Raw genomic sequence first — 23,618 nt, 5'->3', positions numbered from 1 at the left:
CGGTGCCCTGTCAGGGCAGGTGGAAGGAGAATGGTGCTGTCCCCATTCCTCATGAGAGCTGCCTGGGACAGAGCTGCAATCCTGGCATCTGAGCAGATGGATCACCCTCAGCACACTGCCTAGGGCAGGGGCTCCACGGGGGGTCCCCTGCCGAGACCTGGGGGTGACAGGGGAAGAGCAGGAAGGGGGGGAAGCCAACCTTGCTGGGCAAACAGCCCTGCTGGGGTGTGAGGCTCCATCCTTGCCTGTCACCACATATCTGGTCACCATGACAACAGACAGGGAGGCAGGCAGAGCGGGCTGGCAGCCCTGGGGGGGAGCGGGTGGAGGCCATGGGCACGGGCTGGCACACAGGAGCACCCTGCGGGTGAGAGGAGGCAGCTGTCAGGATGCGTGGCCTGTGCGATACAGAGGGAGGCTGGGCCATGCTCAGCCAAGGCACTGTGAGCTCCACACTGTCCTGCTCCCAGCCAAATACCCGTGGGAGGCACAGAGGAGGTTTGTCTGGGGATGCAGGCACTGCAGCGTGGCCGGGCAGCCCCTGTGCCAGCCCCTGTGCCAGCCCATGCCGCGGGTTTGGCACGGCAAGCTCTGGCTGGTGGTGAGCTGAGCGGGTGAGTCATGCTGCTGCCCGGAGCCATGCCAGGCAGCACTGGCAGCTGGGTCTGCAGCCAGGCCACTGCCGGGCTGGTGGCCTCCTGGGAGTGGCAGAGACCCGAGTGGGGCTAGAGTAAGGCTGTGCCCCAGCACGGGGGATGGCAGCCTCCCTCCCTGCAGTCAGCACAAAGGGTGTGTTCCCTGCCCTGGGCACCTTTGGGGGCAAGGGGGAGTAGGGGGGTGCAGACCCCTCTCTAATTGTCCCATCCTTGGCTGGCTGCTGAGCCCTGGGGAATGAGGTGAGCATTCTCCAGGAGCAGGGGCACCCCCCGCCCTCCCCAGCCCACGCGCCCACTCGTGCCAGCAGCTCTTGGCATGCAGAGAGTGTGTTCCTGGCAGCCCGGCCCTCTCCCATCTGGTATTTATCTCCTTCCCGAAATCCCTCCTGCTGCGGGGGGGATGCCCGATGTTGGGGGGGGGGGGTGTGAGGGGGGAATCTGGGCCCCACTGCTCACTCTACAGCCCAGGGAAGAGGCTGGAGGGGTGGAGGAAGAGAACTTCCCCATACATCCCCACCCCAAAAATGCATGTGGGTCCCAGGAGGCCTTACTGAGTCTTCGGGGGCCTCCTGTCTGGTTTTCAGTCCTGGGGGCAACCCTGCCAAAGCACCTTTGCCCCAAGCAAGCTCTGAGCCTGGCTGCAAATTCTGCCCACTGCTCTGGGGAGGGGGCACATCATCCCCGTCCAATCCCACCACTCCTACCTGGCTCACAGTGGCCTGCCAGCAAGCACTGTCCCCCCACCCCCAAACCCTGGGTGCCCCAAAGCTGCAGGAGCCAGGAGAGCCCGTGGGTTGCCTGGGCAACTGCAGCCAGGCAGTGATGGGGAGCAGTCCAGGGGAGCAGTTGCCATGGAGACCCAAGGAGCACAATCACCTTGGCAACAGTCCTGTGTGTCCTGCCACCCCCATCCAGCGCTGCATCTGGAGGAGATGCACCTGGGCTCCATTGCGAACCTGGGCCAGCTCCTTGGATGAGGAAGGAGGGGAGGCAGTGGTGCCCACCCCTCCAAGGGGAGAGCCTTGGCTCCCAGCACCCACCCAGCCCCCAGCTTAACGGCGCGAAGGAAGAGGTGAGGCCAAGCTCGGCTCCTTGGCTTTATCACTCCACACACCATTGCAAGTCATTCCCACACTCGGTCCTGTCCAGGAGGTGAGCAGGAAAGCCGGGTGTAGTGGGGCTGGACACAAGGGCAGGCTCTGTGGCACCCTAAAGCTGTTCTCCCTGCAGAGAGTGACAGACGGACATAGCTCCCATCTTGGTGATAGAGCAGCTGGCAAAGGGACTCATCACTGCCAGCCCCTGGGTGTTCCCAGTGTTGTCTGGGCAGTGGCTGTAGGCACATGGATTGGGGTGGCAGGACAAAGGTGGCACCAAGGTGTATCACTGCGGTGAGTCAGGGGGGTTTGGATCTCTGCTACTCCACTGTGCCTGCTGTGTCCCACCAGCCCTGGTCTTGCCCTCATGATCCTCCCCCTAAATCCACACACCGGAAAAAAACCACAAGGGAGAAATCCTGCATGGCTTTTGGGGGGTCATGGCTCAGAAGGAGACACAAGTCCAATAGCTGGCAGCCAAAGTAGTGCCCCAGTGTGGGGATGGGGTCTCAGCTCTTCAGCTCAGGCATTGTGTAGATTTTCCTCAAGCCTTCATATTTAGGGGGGTCTTTCTGGCAGACAAAGGGAGAATGAGGAGGCTGTAACTGCTCCCCTCCCCAAAACAGATTGAAGGGCACACCAAAACCCCTCCCTTCCAAAAGGAATTTCACAGCTGCACATGAGGAGACAGCTGAGATTTCTACTGGCTCCAGGCTTGGCCCAGTTCACACTGCCCCTGCCAGGGCAGCCCCAGGTGCTCTCAGGCCTGGTAGAGGGGCACCACGCGGTCAATGGGACCCCGGCAGATGGGGCAGAAACGGGTGGGCAAGGCTTGGAAGCAGCGGAAGCAGCAGCAGATGTGGCCACAGCCCAGGAGGACGCACTCGCGGGGCCGACACAGGCAGACCACGCAGGACTCCTCGGGCGCCCGCTCCCCGGCCTCCTCCCCATCCGGCTCCTTGTCCTCCTGTTGCTGCTTGGCGCGGCAGCGGCGGTAGGCGCGGCACAGGACGTGCAGGAGGACGGCCAGCCCCGCTGCCGCACACACCAACGCTGCCCCCTTCCAGAGCCCGCTGGCCGACTCCAGCTCCGACAGCACCGTCTGCCAGTCCCCCAGGCACAGGAAAAACTCGCCTCCCTGGGCCGGTGGCTGGAGGTGCAGGGAGCCGTCGGGTTGCATGGACAGCTCCCCGATGCCCGTCAGCCCAGCCCCTACCCGCAGCATCTCCTCCGTCTCCAGGATGCCCTTGGGCTTCTCCCCGATCAGGTACTGGCCCAGCAGGTCGCGGAAGCCGTGGGTTGGCTGCTGGAACCGCTCGTACACGATCTCCAGAGGCAGGCAGACGGCTTGGAGCGGGCTGTCCACACTCACCTGTGTCACTGCCTCAGGGAGTGGCGAGGCCAGCAGGAAGGGGACGGTGTAGATCTGCTCTGAGAGCACCCGCTCACTATCGCTCCTGCAAGTGGAGAGGGTTGGGGTGTGGAGAATCACAGTATCAGTCAGGTTTACTTCTGTGGTGATCATGTTCAATCTAGGACTGAATATCAGCCTGTCAACTAGACCATGGCACTAAATGCCATATCCAGTCTTAAAAACCTCCAAGCATGTCAACTCCATTGCCTCCCTAGTGGTGGAACCTCCTGCTCCCTGGACAGCTCATTCCAATGTCTAATCATCCTCTATGTGAGGCAGTCCTTCCTAATTTCTAACTGAAACTTCCCCTGGCACAGCTTTAGGCCATTTCCTCTTGTCTTGTCACTGGTCGCCTGGGAGAAGAGGATGATCCCCAGCTGGCCACAACCTCCTTTCAGGGGGTTGTAGAGAGCAGTAAGGCCACCCAATAGTCTCGTCCAGGCTAAACATCCCCAGGTCCCTCAGCTGCTCCTCATCAGACACGTTCCAGCCCTTCACCAGCTCTGCTGCCCTTCTCTGGACTTGCTCCAGCAGCTCAATGGCCTTTCTGAGTTGAAGGACCCAGAACTAGACACAGGCTTCAAGGTGTGGCCTCACTAGTGCAGAGTACAAGGGGATGATCACTGCACTTTTCCTGTTGGCCACAACACAGAGAAGCTCTAAGCTCTTGCTATTGAGCTAAGCATAGGGACCAAAGTTTTTTCTGCCTCTTGTGTGGCCCCAGATAATGGGCGTCTGGACTCACTGCTGCAAGCCCTCTCCTACGGCCCCTTCCCATCACTCACCAGCTTCGGGCCAAGCTGTTCCAGATCAGCCGATGCTCCTTCAGCAGCAGTTTCTGGATCACACCCTGCAGCCCCTCATGGTAGTGACTGGTCAGTGCAGCCTGCGCTGGCAGCACTATGCCTAAGGACAAGGGATGTGTCACGGCCAGAAGAAGAGATCCTGGCCCTTGTCCCCTGTTCAGGGCCACAGGGTGTCCTTACCTTCCAGGGCAACATAAGGCAGGCACCTCCCCTCAGCTGCAGACACCAGGGCTGGCAAATTGTCATCAACCTGGAGCTTTGGGGCCTCCTGGAAGAGCACGGACTGAGTGTGAGCATGGGCAGGGACAGGCTCTGTAGGCAAGAATGGCTCTGTGGAGATCTCTGGCAGGATGTGGCCTGCTCAGTTCTGCATGTCATGAAGTCACCAGAGGATGGAGCAGGCTGCAGGCCTCAGTGTATGCACCCAAATCAAAGTGTGGAGGGCAGTGTGGAAGGGAAAATGGGCAGGAAAGAGCATCTGAGAGACAGGGCTACCTGTATGCGTGCCACAACTCTGGCTTTCCTCCTGTACAGGTAGTAGAATAGGCCAGAGAAGGCGAGGCTGGAGCCCAGACACAGCAGCTCCCCCGGAGTGATGGGTTTGTCCATGGTGCCAGGCTTGGGCGGCAACGCCTGCAAGGTGAGCACGTTGTCTGGGAAATGGGGCCGTGTCACCCATGACAGGGACATCCCACTGCCCCTGTTCTGAAGGCAGGGCTGTCCCTGGATTCCTGCCCCCAAGGAGGCGCTGTCTCATTGCCCCTGACCCCAAGGCAGGGAGGCTCCTTCTCCCCTATTCCGACGCTCTGCCGCCCCAGGGCCAAGCCTGCCCACGGCCCCTGCGGTGGTAATTCACCTCCAGGACCAACAGGTGCCCGGCACCCGGCTCGACTCTGCATCCCGGGCCCAGCCGGGGCCCAGTCCCACACCCGGGATCGGGCCGAGGCCCAGCACCCGTGACCCAGCCCAAGGCCTGGTCCAGGCTCCCACCCAGGTCCAGCCCCGCGATCTGCCCCGGCGCAGCTCCCGGCTCGGTCCCGGCCCGGCCCCGCCGCCGCGCCTGGCCCCGATGCCCCCGTACCCCCGAGGCGCCCGGGCCCGGACCCTGGCCCTACTGCGCTTCCTGTTGGGAAATGTAGTCCAGCCCTCGCGGTGAGGCGGTGGGCCTGCCGTGACCGAACTACCTTTCCCAGCATCCCTCACGCTGAACTACAACTCCTGTCATGCCCTGCCCCGTCCGCGGGCAGAACCACGACTCCCAGGAGCCTTTGCGAGCGTCTCTGTCCGTAGCCGAGCAGTGCCGCGGGGTCCCGGTACCGGGGAGTTCGGGAGACTCCGGGGCGGGGCCGCGGCCGCGCTTTGCAGAGCGGGACCGGCCGAGGCGGTCCCTGGAAGCTCGGAGTGGAGGCTCGGGGGAGGTTAGGATCTCCCGCGCTGAAAGCAGCGGGACCCCCGGTCTGGAATTTACCGGCGACTCCCGTGGCTCTGACTCGTCCCCACCAGCCTTGTTGTATTCTTCCCCACAACTCTGCTTCCCTCATTCAGGGAATGTCCGTCCGGACATCTCATCCCCCTCATCCCCCGCTCCCCTCGCTCGGGATGTCTCACCTCCCACGCGTCCCCAGCCTTGGAGTCACCCTCCCCCAGCGGTGCAGATCCCACCTCTCCCCCCGCCCCGGCACCGCCAAGGACTCCGAGCCGCTGGAGTAAGTGGAAACTGCTTTTAATCGTTAAATAAACTCGGCGACAGCCACCCACAGCTGAAGGCACCAGAGTCCCCGCTGCCGCCCGCTGGTCCCAGCAGAGGTGGATGGGGAAGCCAAGCTGGGGTGGGAGGGGACGAGGGAAGCGCGGAGCCGGGTGGCCCCCAGCCTCCATCTCCGGCAGGTTTGGGGGGGCAGGAGCAGGGGGATCTTGGCTCTAGTGCTTTCCCTGGGACCCCTCTGACTTGCCCGCCTGAGGAGGGGACGCAGCGCAGGGGACACTGAGCTGTGCCCGACTCAAGCACATCAGGGTTGGGGGGCAGAGCTGCGTTTTGGGGGTGCTACAGCCTCTCCGCCGGCCGTGTCCAGCCCCAAGCTGTGGATGGGGCTGCGGTGGGTGCCTGGTGTGGGGCCGCGTGTGCCGGGGAGGATGCAGAGGTGGGGTGTGCACTGTGAGCACAGCAGGGGGACTGCTCTCTGCCCGTGGCCAGCTCCGGCAGCCACTGAGGTCTGGGGAGGGGGGGCACAGCAGAGCATCATCCCCTCTGCCCCCAGCACCCTCCCCGTCCCTACCACACCTCACAGTGCTTGCCGGGGTTCATGGGGGAGCCCAGGGGGCAGCCGAAGTGTTCGACAAAGTCCCGGGAGTTGCTGAGGGTGCCGATGACACGGTACTTGTCGGGGCTGTGGGGATCGGTCACCAGCCCTTCGTGGGAGCTCTCGGGCGTCCGGACGGAGCACCACACCTGACGGAGCGGGAGCGGCCTCAGGGATGAGGATGGGGAGCTGCGGGGTGGCTCCGAGGAGCCAGGGAGGGACGAGAAGCCCATCATCTCGCTCCGCCCTACCTGCGCAAAGCCCACGAAGAAGAGCTGGTGGTTGGTGAGCCCCAGGGCTGGTAGGCGCTTCTCCTCCCCGTTCTTCTGCAGCCAGGACTTGTAAGCCTGCGGGAGAGCTGGCCTGAAGCTCCGGGAAGGGACAGACAGACACAGACGGGGGTCTGTGTCCCCTCCGGATGGCGGCACTCACATTGTAAGCTGCCTTGAGCCCGCCGTTGTCAGCGATGTTCTCGCCCAGTGTCTGCCGCCCGTTGACCTTCTCGCTGTGGACGGTGTAGCGGCCGTACTGCTCCGTCATGCACGCCGTCCGGTTCTTGAAGGCCTCCAGGGAGGAGTTTTGCCACCATGGCCGCAGGTTTCCCTCTTTGTCGTACTCCCTTCCTGCAGGACCGAGCCGTGGGTTGGGGTGGGACCAGGGGAAGCTGTCCCCCTGCAGCCCCTCTGCTGGAGGAGTTCCCGAAGTTGAATGGGGTGTGGTGGGGGAATGGGCACCGGGGGATGCCAGGGGGCCCTGGTACCTTGGGTCCACACCCACGGGGGAAGGTGTCCCCCAGCCCCTGCTGTGGGCAGGCTCTGCCATGCACTTGGGTCCCCAGGCATCCTCCAGTGCATTCTCACTATCTCAGCCCAGATCTGTGACCCCAAATTCCCTCAATGACCCCATGTCAGCACCGAGGCTGTGGTGAAGGCGCAAAGCAGAGTGGATGGGAGAGAGACCCATCCCATGCCCTGGAGGGAGGATGATGAGAAGGGGGCTGGGGCTGCAGACATTGTGTCCTCACCAAGCGGATGGAGCGAAAGCTGCACAGAGAAGCCGGGGGGAGGTATCAGCAGGTGCCACCTGGGGAGACAGGACGATAGAAGGGGGTGGCCAGGGGGGCACGAGCACACATGATGCAATGGATGGCAAAGCGGGACCCCCTGTGCACCCAGAGCACCTCTCCCCCATGCCAAGGGCAGGGGCTGACGGGGGACAGGAAGGTGACAGAGGTCGGGGCCAATGGTGCCTGTAGGCTCTCACCTTGGTCATCAAATGCATGGGTCAGCTCGTGCCCCATCACCACGCCGATGCCACCAAAATTAAGGGCTCTGTGGGGCCATGAAAAAGAACCAGGTAAGTACAGGATGTGTTCATGATGCTGTTGCAGCCCACCCTATCTTTGTCTGGGCACCCGATGAAACTCTGCTCCAGCTGGGACCCAGCTGGGAATCACTCCTGTTGGAGATACTGGTGGCCCTAAGGGGACTAAGGCTGTCTTGACTGCAGGATGTAAAGCCTTGAGGGACACTCAAGCCCTTCAGGGCTTTTATTTTTCACTGTGGGAGTGCTCTGTGGTGTTCTGGCCCTGATCCAACCCATGCCTCCAGGAGGTGCCCCCCATGCCAAACTCACTTGGGGTGGTTGCGGGCGTAGAAGGGAGCCTGGAGGATCCCAGCAGGAAAGACGATCCCATTCTTGGTGGGCAGGTAATAGGCATTGACAGTCTGTGGGGTCATGCTCCACCTGGGGCAGGGAGGTGGGACAAGGGACAGGCAGGAGTGTGTCCCTCTCACCCCAGCCCCAGCACTCTCCTGTGCCATTGCCCACCACAGGGCCCTGCCCAAGGCTGACACTTTTGCCCCCATCTTGTTACCAAGGACCTTACCTGGGGATAAGCTACAGCTACCTCAGGTGACCTGTGCCACCACAGGTGACCGACAGTGCTGTACTACCCCATGAGGGTGACCTCTTCCCCATGAACCAATGCCATCCAGGCACCCAGGATCACATCCTCCCCCCTCCCCCCTGAGCCCACCCCTTACTGGTCACGGTTGGGGGGTTTCCGGAGCTGGTCAGCCATCACTTTGGCAGAGAAGTTGTAGAAGTTGAGCATGTTTTGGAAGAAGGAGTCCTCAGAGACCTCGTACTGGTGAGGAAGAGGAGCGATGAGGACAGGACCACTAGGGTGGTTCCCCACACTCTGGCCAGGATGAACTCAGTACTGAGGTGGCTTTGCATAACATCCCAACTAATGACATTGCTCTACCACAGAGCCCCCAGAGCCTGGCATGACCAAGCCTCTCCCCACAAATTGGATGCTCCCTACCCCATCATAGACATCGTCCAGCTCCTTGTTGTCCAGAATGAAGTCAGGGAAGCCAATCATGTCGTAGATGGCATCCGCCTGCATGGGAGAGGCCCCAGCAGTGAGCTAAGGGAGCTTATATGGATAGGGTGAGGTTTCCCATCCACTTCCCTCCCTGGGGTCACCTTTTCCTTTGCAGCCTGCCTGGTCTTCTCATCCATCCAGTCCAGCTGGTCCAGGGACACCTCGAAGGCTGCACGGATCTCGCTGATCATCTCCTCAGCCTGGGGAGGGGAGGGAATGAAGGCCCCCTGCCCCCCACAATGCTTTGGTGGGGACAGGGTGGACAGGGTACAACCTCCCTGGGGCTGGGGGTCCCATTTCCCAGCTCCCTGCCTTTCAGCCCTGAGGCTTGGGTGGAATTGGGATTCCCGCAGATGGTGATGGAGAGGGGATGGGGACAGAAGTATTCTCACAATGGCCTTGCTGTCCCGGTCAAAGGTGGCTTTGACGAAGAGGGAGCCCAGCGCAAAGCCCAGTGTGTCATCCGTGTTGGAGATGCAGGTTTGCCAGCGGGGTGTGCAGGACTATGGGAGTGAGATGAAGATCCGTGAGACCCTCAGCTCACTTGTCTGCTCCCGTGCCTTCACCCAGCCTGGCTCTGCCTCCTCATCAGAGGGGAGACATGCAGCAGCAAAATCCCCATCATAAAAGATAATCCCTGGGTTCCCACTGAAGCATCCAGGTTTTAGCATCCCAAGGGCATCTGAAGGGCAAAGGAGATCCTGGCTGCTTCCAGGCTGAGGGCAGGGGGGTTGGATCCCAGAGCCCTCTGTTACCTTCCTGGTGCCATAGAGTGTCTCCAGCAGCCTCTCCTGGGCTGTCTCAAAGCGCTGGTCCAGGCTGGAGGCCGTCTTCTGCACCAGGTTCCAGATCAGGTAGTTGTTCAGGATGCTGCGGGGGCAGAGAGATGCTGCAGCTCACTATGGTCTATGGATTCGAGACACTGATGAGCCCAAAATGTGCCCCTGCCATGGGGGCCACAGCCAGGGATATGAAGGAGCCCCACCTCCTGTCAGTGTCATTGATGAGATCAGAGACTTGCTGGAGGTAAGTGTCCCCATACACCACCACGGGCTCCGTGTCCGTCAGCTCCAGTGGGGCCAGGGCGTAGGACAGGTAATCCAGCCAGTCAACGGCAGGGGCCAGCAGCTGGAGGGGACACAGGAATGTGGCACCAGGGACTTGGCATGACTCTGCTGCATCCTGCTCAGCATGGAGGGGATCTCCTGGGTCAGGAACTGTGTTTTCTGGGAAGGACCCAAAGTCCCTCACCCCTCCAGATCCTTCTCTGCACCCCTCCTGGTGCTCTTAATGCTGCAGGACAAGAAGGGGATCCCTGGACCCCACAATATGAGGCAGCAGCTTCCCCCAAATGGTAACAACTGGGGGCATGGGCACTACTCTTCAACACCCAGTGCATGTCCCACAGCAGATGGTGCTGCCCAGGGTGTCCCAGAGTGAGGACAGCAACAGCCACAGAACCCCCCCCCCCAGTGCCCTCTGGACAACTCCCCGTATGTCCCAGAAGGGTCTCCCCAGGCTGCTCTGGGCCATGCCCACCTGCAGCTCGGCGATGCTCATCTTGTGGTAGATCTTCTCATCATCCCGCCGCTCAGCCTGGGGCACGGTGATGTTGGCCAGCTGGGTTTCAAAGTCCAGCACCTGCTGCATCTGGAGGCGAGTGGGCTCCGGGGTGCCCCCCAGCAGTGTGCCCAGCTCCACCATGTAGTCCAGGTATGCTGCCAGAACCTGTGGAGCCCCAAGCCCTGCCTCAGTGCCAACCATAGCTCATCCCACCTCCCTGGGGCGGGCACACAACAGGCAGGATGGAGATGCCAGGTGCTTGCACCCCATTGCCGTGGGTTTTCCCTGATTGCTGTTGGCAGCATGCCCAGCTCCGAGCCTCACCCTCTCATTGGCAGTCTTGTTCAGATAGTAATCCCGGGATGGGAGAAAAAGCCCTGACTGGTCCACCTGTGGGGAGAGAGGGGCAGCATACACATTTTGATGTCCACCGGTGTCTGCCACCCCTGAGGGCCAAGGTGCCAACCTGGATGATGTTGCTGTTGGAGCTCTTGGAGTCTGCACCCACATACACCGTGAAGAAGGGGGTTGCCCGGTATGTTCCTGACACGCTCTTGAGTACCTCCATGAAGCTGGTTTGGTTCCAGGAGCCAGTGATGTTCCATCCCCCAATCTGCCAGCAGACAGACCCGGCACCTCAAGGAGGGATGGGGTGAATCCCCAAGGTCTACTCCCCCCAGTTATGTGAAGAGTTAAGTAAGTGTGTTGGGCCTGACAGCTCTGCTCACGTGTAGGTATCTGCCCACCTTATCGATGAGCTCCATAAGGGGCTGGGAGCCCAGCTCCTCTATCCTCTGCTCCTTGAGGCAGGACAGGTAGTATCGCTGTGTCTTCCGCTCTGCCTCGCTGCTGGAGTTGAAGGTGGCATTTTCTGCGGGAGGCTGTGGGTCAGCCCCAGTGACACAGGGGTCACCCCCTCAGTGTCTGTGGCCCCTTGGTGCCCACCTAGGAGATGCTTCATGATGGCCTGATTCTGGTCCCAGATGCTGTTGAAGGTACTCCACTTGGAGCGCCCATTGGGCAGCGGGTTCCTCTTAATCCAGCCCCCACACGAGTACTGGTAGAAGTCCTGGCATGGGTCCATCTCTGTATCCAGGGCCTCCAGGATCTTGCTGGCCACCCGGACACAGGCATCCGTCAGGCACGTGCTGTGAGAGGGATCTGGCAGGGAAGGCATGCCTGGGGCTGGGCGAGTGTACTGGGGGAAACTGAGGCACGGAGCGGGGCCAAGCCCTGCCTGTACCCCAGGACGGGCAGAGCACCTGGAGCAGGCACCCTGGGCTGACCCATCACTCCTCATCCTCCCGTGTCTTCCCGGGTGTGGGGAATCCACTGCCAAGTCTCCCTACCTCTGCGGTACTGAATGGCCAGAGTGATGACGGCAACGCTGAGCAGCAGGGCCAGGGAGATGGCGACGGCGCAGAGCACCAGCTCCAGCTGGCTGCGCGAGGCCAGGCGGCTCAGCAGCGTCCCCGGCCCCTTCCGAAACCCCACCTGGGCAGGAGCAGGACCTGCCATCGCACCATGGGGGGCCGAACATCACTGCCCCCCCTTCCCTTCCCGTCGGTCCCCAGAGCCTGGCGTGGCTGCATGAGGAGGTGGGGACCAGGGCATCCCTCCCCAGCAGCCCTGGCAAGCCAGTGGTGGGTGCTGGCAGCCCCCCTCAAACCACAAGGAAGGACGATCGTCCAGGCACACTCTGTGCTGCATTTTGGCTGACTCCCAGCACATCCCTGGGGACAGCCAGGTCTGGCTTGGCTCCCAACCCTGCTCCCACTGCCCACCTGGTTGCGGGCAGGCCCCAGAGGACGAGGGCTAGGGAGAATGGAAAGGGGAAAGATGGAGGAGCCGGAGCAGACCTCACCTCCACGCTGTCGGGAGAGGCGCTGCCATCCCCCGCTGGCTCCGGCCCCTCCTCATCCTGCAGCGTGGCACGCTTGTAGTTGGGCATCTGCTAAGGGAGGGAGCGGGCTGGGACAGAGGCGTGGGGGTAGCTGTTCCCCGCCCTGCCACACCCTCTGGCTCTTACGGCAGGGCCCAGTGCCTGCTCAGTGAGTACACAGTGGGGCTGAGGCAGCCCCTGACCCCCCTCAGTGTGCCAGGGCCTCCCCTAGAGGTTGGCCCCAGCCCTGTGTGGCCCTGCAGAGCACGGGGAGAGCTGCTAATGAGGGGCTTGGGGGCCGTCACCGGAGCATCTCTCTGCATAGCCATGGCATCAGCCGTGCCGACAGGTGACACATCGCCACGGAGACATGGTCCCCGTCACCAAGCAACGGTTTCCTAGTACTGCTGTCTCACCCCTCCTCCTCTGACTGGAACTTTCCATGCAGATGTGTACTGGTCTGAAACATCTGGAAGTGCTTCCAGCCCCATCCTGGCTCTGGGGGTGACCAGGATGCAGGACAGAGCGTGCAAGGGGAGAAGGGGCATTGCAGTGTATACCAGCCAGCAGGGCAGGGTCCCCCTTACTCCTAGCCTCGCAAGGCAGCTTGCACAGATCCAGCCATGAGGGCTGCTGAGGACTCAGCCAAGAGGGAAGTGGTGGAGTTGAGCCAGCAGCATTGGAGGGGGGGATAAGCTAGAAGAAAATGCTGGAGATTTTGGTGAAAGAGAATCAGCAATGCTGCTGGTTGTGAACTATCCTTAGGCTTCAGAATTAATGCCTGGGTGGGTTGCAGCTCACTCTCCAGTCTGTGCTGCAGACTAAAGTGAATGCTGAGCCTGCAGGGCTGGTGTTGTGGGCCAGGAAGGAGCTGGGGTGGGAAGGATGATGGGCAGGGGGAAAAGCAAAGAGAGTGTCTTATGCCCAGCTCTGCATACTGCCACACTGCTGGGATGGGGAGGGGGCATCACCAAGGGCTGCAGCGAGAGACTGGGATTGGCAGCAGTTGGCAGGAGCCCCCCACTGAGTCGGGCTCCTGGAAGATGCTGGAATTAGGACGGATTGCTCAGCATCCTGTAGGAGCTTGGCCAACCTGGCCCCTCCAGCACTCCAGCTCCTCTCAACATGCTCCTTTCCCCTCCTGGGTGGTCCTCATCCTGGGCAATAGCCAGCACCATTTCTCCAGCATCTTCTGTGGCATCCTCAAGGCAGGAGCCTATTTCTGGGGCTCCTTCTACCCTCTCTGTAGGGCTGAGACCCCCAAGGACAGGGCCCCCTGTCCCCTCCAGAGATGCTATCTTGGGGATCACCCTATGAGCAGCATTACTGTACATTTCATGCCTCAGTGGAGTGGGGTTTGTGAGGCTATGTCTGAACCACCCCAGCTCCCTCTGTCCAGCCCCAGGCAGGGATTTGGAGAGGGTCCTTCTTCCTCCACCATGGGGCACAGGGACCCTCAAGCCACTCAGTTCCCTTAGCCCCCGCACCACGCAGCCCCTGCATCCCATAGGCTCTCGCCGCCCCCCGTAATCCACCAGCCCCCCCGCCCACCCTCCCTCCCTCCGGTTCCCGAAGCCCCCGCAGCCCTTCTAGATCTTTGAGTTCTCCAGCCCCGGGCTCTCCTGTGCCCCGACCCCCTCCTGTCCCCCTCGCCGAGCCCCTCGCTGGAGCCCCTCGTCCCTTCTCCTCTTGCCCCCCTCCCTGCCGCGCCGCTGCCCCGGGCACTCACGGCGTGTCCAAGCTCCTGTAGGGCCACGTTCATCCTGGCCATCCCGGGCCGCCTCCCGCCTAGCTCCGCTCCCCGCCCGGGCCGCGCCGGGCCCCCGCCGCCGCCGCAGCGCCGCCTGCCTCCGCCGCCGCCATGGCCCGCACCGGGCGCCGCGCTGCCGCCAAGACCGGCACCGAGGCTGGGCAGGGATGGGGGACGGGTGGAGATGGGGTCGCGCCGGAGGGATGGAGCCTCAGGGGCTGAGACCGGCGGCGCGCGGACCGCAGGCACGGGGCGGGAGCGACGGGGGCCGGCGGCCCGGGAGGGGCTGAAGCGGGGACCCCGGTGCCCAGCCCGGTCGCACAGCTCCGCTCGGCTTGGCCCCCCCACCAAGGTGACCGCCGTGCGCACGGGAGGAGCTCCGCACCGGCACCCGCACTGGTATCTGCACCGGCACCGCCGCTCGCACCACCAGAGAGCCGCAAAGGCGCCCAGACGGTGAGCCGCAAAGGCAGGAGCAGTCTCCCTCACCGACACCGGCACTCGGACCGGCGCCCACACCGGCACGGGCGGCAGAACTCGGGCTCACACCCGGCTGCCCGCAGCGGGCACCGGAACACGCGCACAGGGACACCAGGACCGGCTCCTGCCTTCAGCACTCAGAGGGCACACCAGCGCCGCTCGGTACCGGTCACTGGCGCCGGCAGCGGGCAGTAATGGTGCAGAGCCGCAGCAGCACGCCCTGCTCCGGTACCCGGGCACATCCCCCAGTGCAGCACCCGCACAGGTGGATGCACACACGCACACTGACACCGCAACCCCAGTACCTAAAGGACGGCACCCCGATGTCACCCTTAGGCCCATACCACAGAACACGCACCCGGGGGTGCACAGCCGTGGTCAGAGCCTTGGTGGTGAGCGAGGAGAAGGCCGTGTCTGTGCACAACGTCACACCTTGCCTTGATAGTTCCCAGCCCTGTGTGACCACCTGTCCGGGACAAGGCGTTACCGCAGGTCACCCGCTCGATGCCCGGGGTGCTGCTTCACAAGGGACGAAAGTGCTCCCCGGGATGCTTGGAGGGACAGGGTGAGGCAGCGCCACCTGCCCAAACTGAGGAGCCAGGGGACACAGCATGGAGGGGCGTGTGTCAACACAGGTGGTGGGGCAGCAGCTTGCCCACGGGTGTCTGTGACATGTGGGGGCCACGGCAAGCCTGCTAGCAATGCTACTTCCCTTGCCCAGTACGGGCGGCAGCGTTACCCGTGCCAGGGTGGCGGAGCCTCGGGTCTCCAAATGCCAGTGCCGCTGCCGGTGTCAGCGTCTGTACCGGTGCCGCTGTTGGTGCCAGTGTCGGTGTCAATACTGGTGTGTCAGTGTCAGTGTCAGTGTCGGTACCGGTTTCGGTGTCAGTGTCGGTGCCAGTTTTAGTGTCGGTGTCGGTACCGGTGTCATTGTCAATGTCAGTGCCGGTTTCGGTGTCAGTGTCGGTGCCGGTTTCAGTGTCAGTGTCGGCGCCGGTGTCATTGTCCATGTCGGTACCGGTTTCAGTGTCCGTGCCGGTGCCCCCGCACGTGGGGCCGCCCCGCCTCTGGCCCCACCCCCGGCGCGCGGCGGTGCCGTCACGGCGTTGCGCAGGCGCGGTGCGGCGGAAGCGCGGCCGGGCAAAGATGGACGCGGGCGGCGGCGGCGGGCAGAGCCGGGTGCAGGGTGGTCCCGGCGCGGGCGGCGACGAGAAGCCCACGCCGCCTTGGGGCCGGGACCGCCGGGACCCGCCCGCCGGGCCCGAGAAGGATCAGGAGCTGGTGAGTGCTGCCGCGCCGTGGGCCACAGCTGAGTCACGGCCCGTTCGGGCCCGCGTCACCGGCGGGGCAGGACGTCATCCCGCGTCACGCGGTTGGCCGGCATCCCTCCGGGAACGGGACGTCATCCCACGTCACGGGGGCGGCCAGCATCCCTCCGGGGACTCCCTCCAGCGGGGGCGCGTGACGACAGCGGTGCGAGGGGTTCCCTTCGGCCGTGGGGTCCCCGTGTGACGACATTGAGGAGTCCCATTTCTGGGCGGGGGGCTCGGGAGTCTCAGAGCAGCGTTGGTGAGGGAAGCCGTGGTCTAACCAGGGTATGTGTGACAGTGGGCGCTATGGGGCGATCCCTGCTTTGCCCAGCACGGGGGTGACCTTGGCTCTGGGGGTTCCCGTGGCCTGGGTGACACAGCCTGTGGGTGAAGGGACTGCAGTAAGTCGGGTGTTCCCCCGCTGGGATGTGACCTGACGTGCCCCTCTCTTTGGGGTTTTTTTCATACAGCACAGAGTAATGGAGGAGGTGCATCTCACAGCCTGGGAATTTCTTTGGGAGGGTATCCTTAGTAATGTGGTCTTTGCTCCACTCTGGCAGGACTAGGACAGGATGGTGCTCTAAGCAATGAGAGTATCACTTTATCTTGATACCCCCTCTGGCTTGGGGTAACACCCCTGCCTCTGTCACTCTGAGACTTACTGTGCTCTACACCCTTAACTCTGATCTCTCCTGTGCATTTTGGCAGTCTGAGGAGGACAAGCAGCTGCAGGATGAGCTGGAGATGCTGGTGGAGCGCCTGGGGGTAAGTCTGTGCTGTGCTTCTCAGCAAGGAGTCGTGGCCAAGGGTTCAACTCAAGTGTGTCTCTTGCTTATGGCTGTTCCTAGTGCAGTGGAGATGGGAGGGTTTTACCTTGAGTGGGATGTGATCCCTGCTTGTCTGCTGTGATCTGTCCCCCAGCCTTGCTGCCTGTCTGACCTGTGCCCAAGGGACTTCTGTGTCTCTGGTGTGAGAGAGGCTTTCTGCCCTGCTGTGCCTTCCTTCTCCAGCTCATGGGCTGAAGGAGGCAGCCTAGGCTAGGGGGCCATTCTGCTGAGAGCCATGGCTGTGTTTAGGGAGGGCTGGTGAGGTGGTGGCTCAGGAACCAGCCCCTTGCTCCCTGACAGGCAGCTTCCTTCTGCAGGAGAAAGACACGTCACTTTACCGCCCAGCCCTGGAGGAGCTGCGGAGGCAGATCCGCTCTTCCACAACCTCCATGACCTCCGTTCCCAAGCCCCTCAAGTTCCTACGGCCCCATTATGGCAAGCTGAAGGAGATCTATGAGAACATGGCTCCAGGAGAGAACAAGGTAGAAACTCCTGGCCCCACCATCCCATGTGACTCAGGGGACAGTGTTGGGGCAGGCAATCAGAGAGCCCTCTGGAGCCTGGAATCTAACAGCAGTCTCCATGACTTGCTCCAGAGGATTGTAACTTGTCAAGATGATATCTTTGCCACCTGTCATGATTTATGGGCACAGGGAGGGTGTTGTGTCCCTGGCTGCCCCTGGTTCCCTGTGCCTGGCTTGTGTCTAGAGCTCCACACTCTTTCTGCAGCGCTTTGCAGCAGACATCATTTCTGTCCTGGCCATGACCATGAGTGGGGAGCGTGAGTGTCTGAAGTACCGGCTGGTGGGCTCCCAAGAGGAGCTGGCATCTTGGGGGCATGAATACGTCAGGTAAGCCTGAGTGGGACCAGAGCTTGGGGAAGGATGAAAGCTCGGGAATTTCCTGGAGCGCTTTGGCTTTGACCTGTCTGGAGAGTGTCTTGATTAGCTGGTCATATGTTCAATTGTGCCTATCACATCTGCACGTGTCACTTCATGCTCTATTCATGGTGTTTTTTAGCTGCAGAGGTCTTGCTGCTGTTGCCTCTGAAATCTATGGTCTCAACCCTGCTCCTCCTCTGCACTTGTCCCCCAGAGCCTTTGCAGAATGCAGAGCCTCCTCCAGCACACAGCCCTGGCTAACTGGGAGCAGCTGCTCCTGTTCTCATGGCTCAGTGAAACTGATTTTTGTACTGGTGATGTCCCTTTGTTCTTGCAGGCACTTGGCAGGAGAGGTGGCCAAGGAGTGGCAGGAGATTGATGAAGCTGACAAGGCTCAGAGGGACACACTCCTCACCCTGGTCAAGGAGATCGTCCCCTACAACATGGCCCACAATGCAGAGCATGAGGCCTGTGACCTGCTCATGGAGATAGAGCAGATGGACATGCTGGAGAAGTACATCGATGACAATGCCTACTCCAAAGTGTGCCTCTACCTGACCAGGTGAGGGGGCTTGGCAGGCTGAGGTGCTGGACGGGGCCTGATCCCTGTTGGGCCAAAGTTGCCTGATCTGGTTGTCACCCTCATGTCTGCCGCCTCCTCACAGCTGCGTAAGCTATGTCCCGGAGCCTGAGAACTCGGCTCTCCTGCGCTGCGCCCTGGGCATCTTCCGCAAATTCAATCGGTACCCCGAAGCCCTGCGCCTGGCACTGATGCTCAATGATGTGGAGCTGGTGGAGGACATCTTCACTTCCTGCAAAGATGTGTAAGCTGAGATGTTGCCTGCCCTCTGCAGCCTTTGCTCATCCTGGTGGGGTGAGGCTCCCCATCTGGGCAGAGATAGGTTGCATCTGCTGCTGCTAGGGGTTGTCTGGGTGTTTGGGTTGACTCTTGTCCCTGAAATGAGGATGGGCATGAGTGGGTCATGTCTGTATGCCCTGGGCAGGGCAGGTTGGCTCATTGCTTGGTGAACTTGTGTTTGTGTGGGGGCTTGCTGGGTTCTGGGCACTCAGGAAACCCCTCTCCTCTGCACAGAGTTGTCCAGAAGCAGATGGCTTTTATGCTGGGCCGCCATGGGGTCTTCCTGGAGCTGAATGAGGATGTGGAAGAGTACGAGGACTTAACAGAGATCATGTCCAATGTCCAGCTCAACAGCAATTTCCTGGCCTTAGCCAGAGAGGTGAGTGTCCCAGCTGGAAAAAGTGCCCTGAGTTACCTCCAGCTGAGGCTGCTCTGGCTGCCAGGCTCTGTAGCATGATTTGAGAAAAAATCTGTCATCCCTATGATTTGGGCCAGATGCTTTCTGGAGAGGTTGCCACTGCAGTATGTGCTGGCCAGGAGGTAACCTCCTTCTCCCTTGTCTTTGCAGCTGGACATCATGGAGCCTAAAGTGCCAGATGATATTTACAAAACCCATCTGGAAAACAACCGTAAGGGCTTGTGTTGTGGCATTTATTGTTCCTGCCTGTGTGGAATACTTGGGACTGCCAAGCACCTCTGATTCTGTGTGGTCAGATGTGTATCTGAGGTGTGCAGATGGTCTGCCCATGGGCTCTGGCCTATGGATTTGGGCTGCTTCTTCCTGCTGGTGATGAGACAGGTCCTCATTCCCCTATGGTGTGGGATGGTTGCATGCTGGTGGGCTGGCAGGGCTTCTGTTGCTGCTTTTCTCACCCTGTTGTTGTTCCAAAGGATTTGGGGGAAGTGGTTCCCAAGTGGACTCAGCACGGATGAATTTGGCCTCCTCCTTTGTGAATGGCTTTGTGAATGCTGCCTTTGGACAGGACAAACTGCTGACAGATGATGGCAATAAATGGTTGTACAAGAACAAGGACCATGGTGAGTTATCCAGCTGGGCAGGGCTGGAGGTGCCTCGAGGCTTGGGGTTACTACCCTGTCCCTTTTGGGGTAAGGGTGTCTGAGCTGGCCTATGTCCCTGGCTACTACAAGCCCCAGGCAGGGCACATCAGTTGAGGCCTGATGTGGGCCTTTCTTCCCTGGAACCACAGGGATGCTGAGTGCTGCTGCCTCACTGGGCACAATCCTGCTGTGGGACGTGGATGGGGGACTCACACAGATCGACAAGTACCTGTACTCCTCGGAGGATTACATCAAGGTGAGTGACAGATCCTAGCTCAGTGTCTGTGTGGGGCAGTCCTGCTGTGAGATGGGTGTGCATTTGGCTGGAGAATAGTCCTTGCTTTGGTCCCTTGTGCAGCTCAGCTCCTGCACAGAGAAGGGTTGTATGTCCTATGGCCCAGGCTTTCGAGCAGCTCACAGCAAGGTGTGGATCTCTTGGGGATGCCTGAAGCACTTTGGGGGCTCTCCGGACACAGAGCTATGAGCTTTGGATTGCTCAGCTTGATCCAGAGTGGTGTTTCCCACTTGGTACCAACTTGCCCATCCTGCGGGTGGGTGTGATGTGTGAGGTGACATCAGTCACTGGCTGGCAGAGAGCTTTGTGTGTTGGTGGATAGTATGTGATGGTGCTTCTGCCTTGCAGTCTGGAGCCCTCCTGGCCTGTGGCATCGTCAACTCAGGGGTGAAAAATGAGTGTGACCCTGCCCTGGCCCTCCTGTCCGACTACGTCCTCCACAACAGCAACACCATGAGGATTGGAGCCATTTTTGGGTAAGGGCCTGGCCACAGCCTCCCCGTGCTGCACAGGGTGGTGCAGCTTCTCCCTCACACCCCTCTGCACTCTCTGCAGGCTGGGACTGGCGTATGCGGGCTCCAACCGTGAGGATGTTCTCACCTTGCTTCTGCCTGTGATGGGAGACTCCAAGTCCAGCATGGAGGTAGGAAGTGAGGCAGAGTTTGCCTGTGATTCCTGCTTCCCCATCCAGTGCCCCGCAGCTCCTGGGAATACAGGCTTTGTCCTGCAGCCAGCTTGAGCTCCAAGAGCAAGGCTACGTGTCCCTGCTCAGCATTGTGCTTGCTAGAAGAGCATGACCCTATTTTCCTTATCTGAGCTGCTGCCACAATGGGATTGCAGCAGATTTAGGAGGGTAGGAAACCATCAGCTCTCCCAGTAGCCCAGATTTTCATAGGAAGGGAAGACCAAGAGTACCTAGTACTGTAGGCCAGCTTACTCTGAGCTGTCTCTGTGTATAACATGGCTCCTTCCCCCATCACTAGGTGGCTGGTGTGACTGCCCTGGCCTGTGGGATGATATCAGTGGGCTCTTGCAATGGGGATGTCACCTCGACTATCCTCCAGACCATCATGGAGAAATCAGAGACAGAACTGAAGGACACATATGCCCGGTGGCTGCCACTTGGCCTGGGCTTGAACCACTTGGGTAAGGCTGGGCAGTGCCAGTGGCTCATGGGTTGGGGGACAGGGTGGGAGCATTCCTTCAGCGCTGTTCTTTAACCATTATGCTTTCTTTGACAGGGAAGGGAGAGGCAATTGAGGCCATATTGGCAGCTCTGGAGGTTGTGTCAGAGCCATTCCGCAGTTTTGCCAACACACTGGTAGATATCTGTGCTTATGCAGGTGAGTTGGGCTGGTCGAGGTGAGGGGAGGCAGGAGCAGGTCCAGGGTCTTCTGCCTGCTGATCCTGCTGCTCTACTTTCTCCTCAGGGTCAGGGAATGTCTTGAAGGTGCAACAGCTCCTGCACATCTGCAGTGAGCATTTTGACTCCAAGGAGAAAGAGGAGGACAAGGACAAAAAGGACAAGAAAGAGAAGGAGAAGAAAGAGAGCTCAGCTGACATGGGTGCTCACCAGGTGGGGAAATGTGGGCTGGGATCTGTGTTCCTGGAGCAGAAACTGGCTTTGGAGGGGTCCGCAAGGTCCTTGTGGTGTTAGAGGAGAGGGAAGACAGCTCCCAGCAGGATCCCCTGCTCACCCTGTGCTCCTAGGCTTGGGATGGGCACAGAGGCTTAAGCACTTGGGTGTTGGGCTGGGTGCTCCCTGCCTGGTGCTCAGTGCCTGTGTCCTCGCAGGGCGTAGCGGTGCTGGGGATCGCGCTCATCGCCATGGGCGAGGAGATCGGTGCGGAGATGGGCCTGCGCACGTTCGGCCACCTGGTGAGTGACAACACGGGGACAGCACAGAGCTGGGAAGGGACCTCAGAGTAGAAACACTGGGTATTGCCTCACATCTCAGTAGGCTTTGCTGTGCTTAGTGATCTAACACCCACCTTCCTTTTGTGCAGCTGCGGTACGGGGAGCCCACCCTCCGCCGTGCTGTGCCCCTGGCCCTGGCTCTTATCTCAGTCTCCAATCCCCGGCTCAACATCCTCGATACGCTCAGCAAGTTCTCCCACGATGCTGACCCCGAGGTCTCATACAACTCCATCTTTGCCATGGGCATGGTGGGCAGTGGTAAGCCTGGGGACAGCCTGGTTTGGGGTTTGTGGGGAAGGTGGGAGATCTGTGCCTTGTACGCTACTCTGCCTGCACCTCCTTGTCCCCAGGTACCAACAACGCCCGGTTGGCAGCAATGCTGCGGCAGCTGGCCCAGTACCATGCCAAGGACCCCAACAACCTCTTCATGGTGCGGCTGGCCCAGGTGATGATACTGTGCTCACTGCTTGTGTGTGGAAGGGGAAGTCTGGGGTCTGTGCCCTGGGTGTTGGAGGAGAGTGGTGTGCTGGGGGTGTCACCCTCCTGAGGGCAGGGCTGGGAGTCCCAGGTTACTCCATCGCTCTTTCACGTGCTTTCTTTGCCACACCAGGGCTTGACTCATCTGGGCAAGGGAACACTCACCCTATGCCCATACCACAGTGATCGCCAGCTCATGAGCCAGGTGGCTGTGGCTGGGCTGCTGACCGTTCTCGTGTCCTTCCTGGATGTGCGCAACAGTGAGTAGTGTGGGCTCTGTTCCCCAAATCCTCTCTGCCCTGCAGCATGGGCATTGCTCAGCTCCTTTACTTGTGTCTCCCCTGCAGTTATCCTGGGCAAGTCCCACTACATTCTCTATGGCCTTGTTGCTGCCATGCAGCCCCGCATGCTGGTCACCTTCGATGAGGAGCTGCGGCCTCTGCCCGTGTCGGTTCGGGTAGGACAGGTAAGGGGCAGCCAGGACTGGGGAGGGGGTGTGCTGATGTCCCTCTGTGTCCCTGGCATTGACCTCACTCTTCTCTCACAGGCTGTGGATGTGGTGGGCCAGGCAGGCAAGCCCAAAACCATCACTGGCTTTCAGACTCACACAACACCAGTGCTGCTGGCACATGGAGAGCGGGCAGAGCTGGCCACAGAGGAGCATGTGCCTGTGACACCCATCCTGGAGGGATTTGTTATCCTACGCAAAAACCCCAACTATGATGTTTGAGCCAAGGGGAAGCTGGGGGGTGGGTAGGTGGTTTGGGAGGGGAGGGAAAAAAACTAGTTTGTTTTTATTACTGAGAGTCAAGGAAATAAACTATGTGGGGACTAGTGCTGCCATCCTCTTCTTGTGCTGGGAAGGTGGACTGGGCTCTCGTCCTTTTGGGTGTGCCTGTGGCCCATGGAGGCTGTGCAGACCCCAGAATGCAGGGCATGAACACAGAGTTGGGGGGTGCCATGGGTACTCCTAAACTTCAGCATCCAACTGTGCTCTGTGTGTGCACCTGGCACAGGCACATTGTGCTCAGAGTGTGCAACTCCCCTTTAGCCCAGCAGGGCCTGTCCCTAGCTAGGACTGCCCTTCTGAGCTTTCAGCTGCCGTTCCAGATGGGCTGGGCTCTGCCATCATTTGATGCTGCTCAGAGCTGACATTGGGGTTAAAAGCGGTCAGGGAGGAGGGGATGGAAGCTACATGGGAAGTATTTTTAGCGAAGAGGAAAGCCCTGCCCTGTTTCCAAAACTGAAAGTGCCTGGACGCTGCTGTGCCCCAGCTGGGTGGAACAGGGGAGACTGTGTATGGATGGGAGCGGGGTGCTGAGTTCCAAAGGGAGTGGGATGGATGCAGGGTAGGGGTAAGCTGCTGCATCCTGCAGGGTAGCGGATGGGGACTATGTCCCCTGTGGGTGTATCGTGCTGGGCGGGTTCGGGGCAGGTGCAACTCCTGGCCGGGAGAGGGAGGGATGCTGGATGAGTGCAAGTCCGGCGTGAGAGCAGACCCTAGGTGGGTGCTGGTGCACGAGAGTGTGGCCACGGATGTGGCCACGGTTGGATGGAACACGGGTGGGTGCACGCCGGGGCAATGACAAATTCTGGGTGGGGGGAGGTCCTGGGTGAGGCCGGGTCCCGGTGGTGCCAAGCACCGAGTGGGTG

At 60.7% G+C, this 23,618-nt stretch overlaps 3 protein-coding genes across 15 annotated transcripts; 1 reads left to right on the top strand and 2 right to left on the bottom strand.

Moving 5' to 3' along the window:
* Positions 1-1,740: 1,740 nt before the first annotated feature.
* Positions 1,741-5,581, bottom strand: LOC136365416 (mitochondrial ubiquitin ligase activator of nfkb 1-A-like). 2 transcript variants are annotated; one of them, XM_066325853.1, is made up of 5 exons: positions 5,055-5,581; positions 4,469-4,606; positions 4,154-4,241; positions 3,953-4,073; positions 1,741-3,210 (listed from the first exon to the last, which is right to left on the bottom strand). In XM_066325853.1, exons 2-5 carry the CDS (start codon positions 4,580-4,582, stop codon positions 2,514-2,516), a joined length of 1,020 nt encoding a protein of 339 aa, XP_066181950.1. In that variant the 5' UTR covers positions 4,583-4,606; positions 5,055-5,581; the 3' UTR covers positions 1,741-2,513. The 2 variants fall into 2 exon arrangements, with proteins under 2 accessions (XP_066181950.1, XP_066181949.1); XM_066325852.1 differs by lacking the exon at positions 5,055-5,581 and having other exon boundaries at positions 4,469-5,033.
* Positions 5,582-5,680: 99 nt separating this feature from the next.
* Positions 5,681-14,380, bottom strand: ECE2 (endothelin converting enzyme 2). 10 transcript variants are annotated; one of them, XM_066325848.1, is made up of 19 exons: positions 13,840-14,198; positions 12,093-12,182; positions 11,578-11,722; positions 11,174-11,389; positions 10,975-11,099; positions 10,695-10,841; positions 10,553-10,618; positions 10,205-10,393; positions 9,651-9,793; positions 9,421-9,535; positions 9,058-9,168; positions 8,767-8,865; positions 8,603-8,680; positions 8,319-8,422; positions 7,909-8,019; positions 7,537-7,604; positions 6,706-6,896; positions 6,525-6,620; positions 5,681-6,422 (listed from the first exon to the last, which is right to left on the bottom strand). In XM_066325848.1, exons 1-19 carry the CDS (start codon positions 13,879-13,881, stop codon positions 6,246-6,248), a joined length of 2,313 nt encoding a protein of 770 aa, XP_066181945.1. In that variant the 5' UTR covers positions 13,882-14,198; the 3' UTR covers positions 5,681-6,245. The 10 variants fall into 10 exon arrangements, with proteins under 10 accessions (XP_066181945.1, XP_066181946.1, XP_066181943.1 ...); XM_066325849.1 differs by having other exon boundaries at positions 12,093-12,179; XM_066325846.1 differs by having other exon boundaries at positions 8,767-9,168.
* A 913-nt stretch (positions 14,381-15,293) lies between these two features.
* PSMD2 (proteasome 26S subunit ubiquitin receptor, non-ATPase 2) lies at positions 15,294-22,797 on the top strand. 3 transcript variants are annotated; one of them, XM_066325837.1, is made up of 21 exons: positions 15,294-15,621; positions 16,359-16,415; positions 16,795-16,959; positions 17,207-17,328; positions 17,696-17,920; positions 18,024-18,182; positions 18,452-18,596; positions 18,786-18,846; positions 19,109-19,255; positions 19,426-19,532; positions 19,920-20,047; positions 20,127-20,214; positions 20,555-20,717; positions 20,813-20,914; positions 21,002-21,147; positions 21,366-21,449; positions 21,578-21,746; positions 21,839-21,933; positions 22,099-22,225; positions 22,313-22,431; positions 22,513-22,797. In XM_066325837.1, exons 1-21 carry the CDS (start codon positions 15,349-15,351, stop codon positions 22,693-22,695), a joined length of 2,865 nt encoding a protein of 954 aa, XP_066181934.1. In that variant the 5' UTR covers positions 15,294-15,348; the 3' UTR covers positions 22,696-22,797. The 3 variants fall into 3 exon arrangements, with proteins under 3 accessions (XP_066181934.1, XP_066181935.1, XP_066181936.1); XM_066325839.1 differs by lacking the exon at positions 15,294-15,621 and adding an exon at positions 15,919-15,935; XM_066325838.1 differs by lacking the exons at positions 16,795-16,959; positions 17,207-17,328 and having other exon boundaries at positions 15,498-15,621.
* Positions 22,798-23,618: the final 821 nt, after the last annotated feature.

The sequence above is a fragment of the Sylvia atricapilla genome, chromosome 10, assembly GCF_009819655.1.
Source record: "Sylvia atricapilla isolate bSylAtr1 chromosome 10, bSylAtr1.pri, whole genome shotgun sequence".
NCBI classification, from domain to species: Eukaryota; Metazoa; Chordata; class Aves; order Passeriformes; family Sylviidae; genus Sylvia; species Sylvia atricapilla.
Note: the sequence above shows the minus strand (reverse complement) of the source record. Positions and strands in the feature narration are given on the sequence as shown.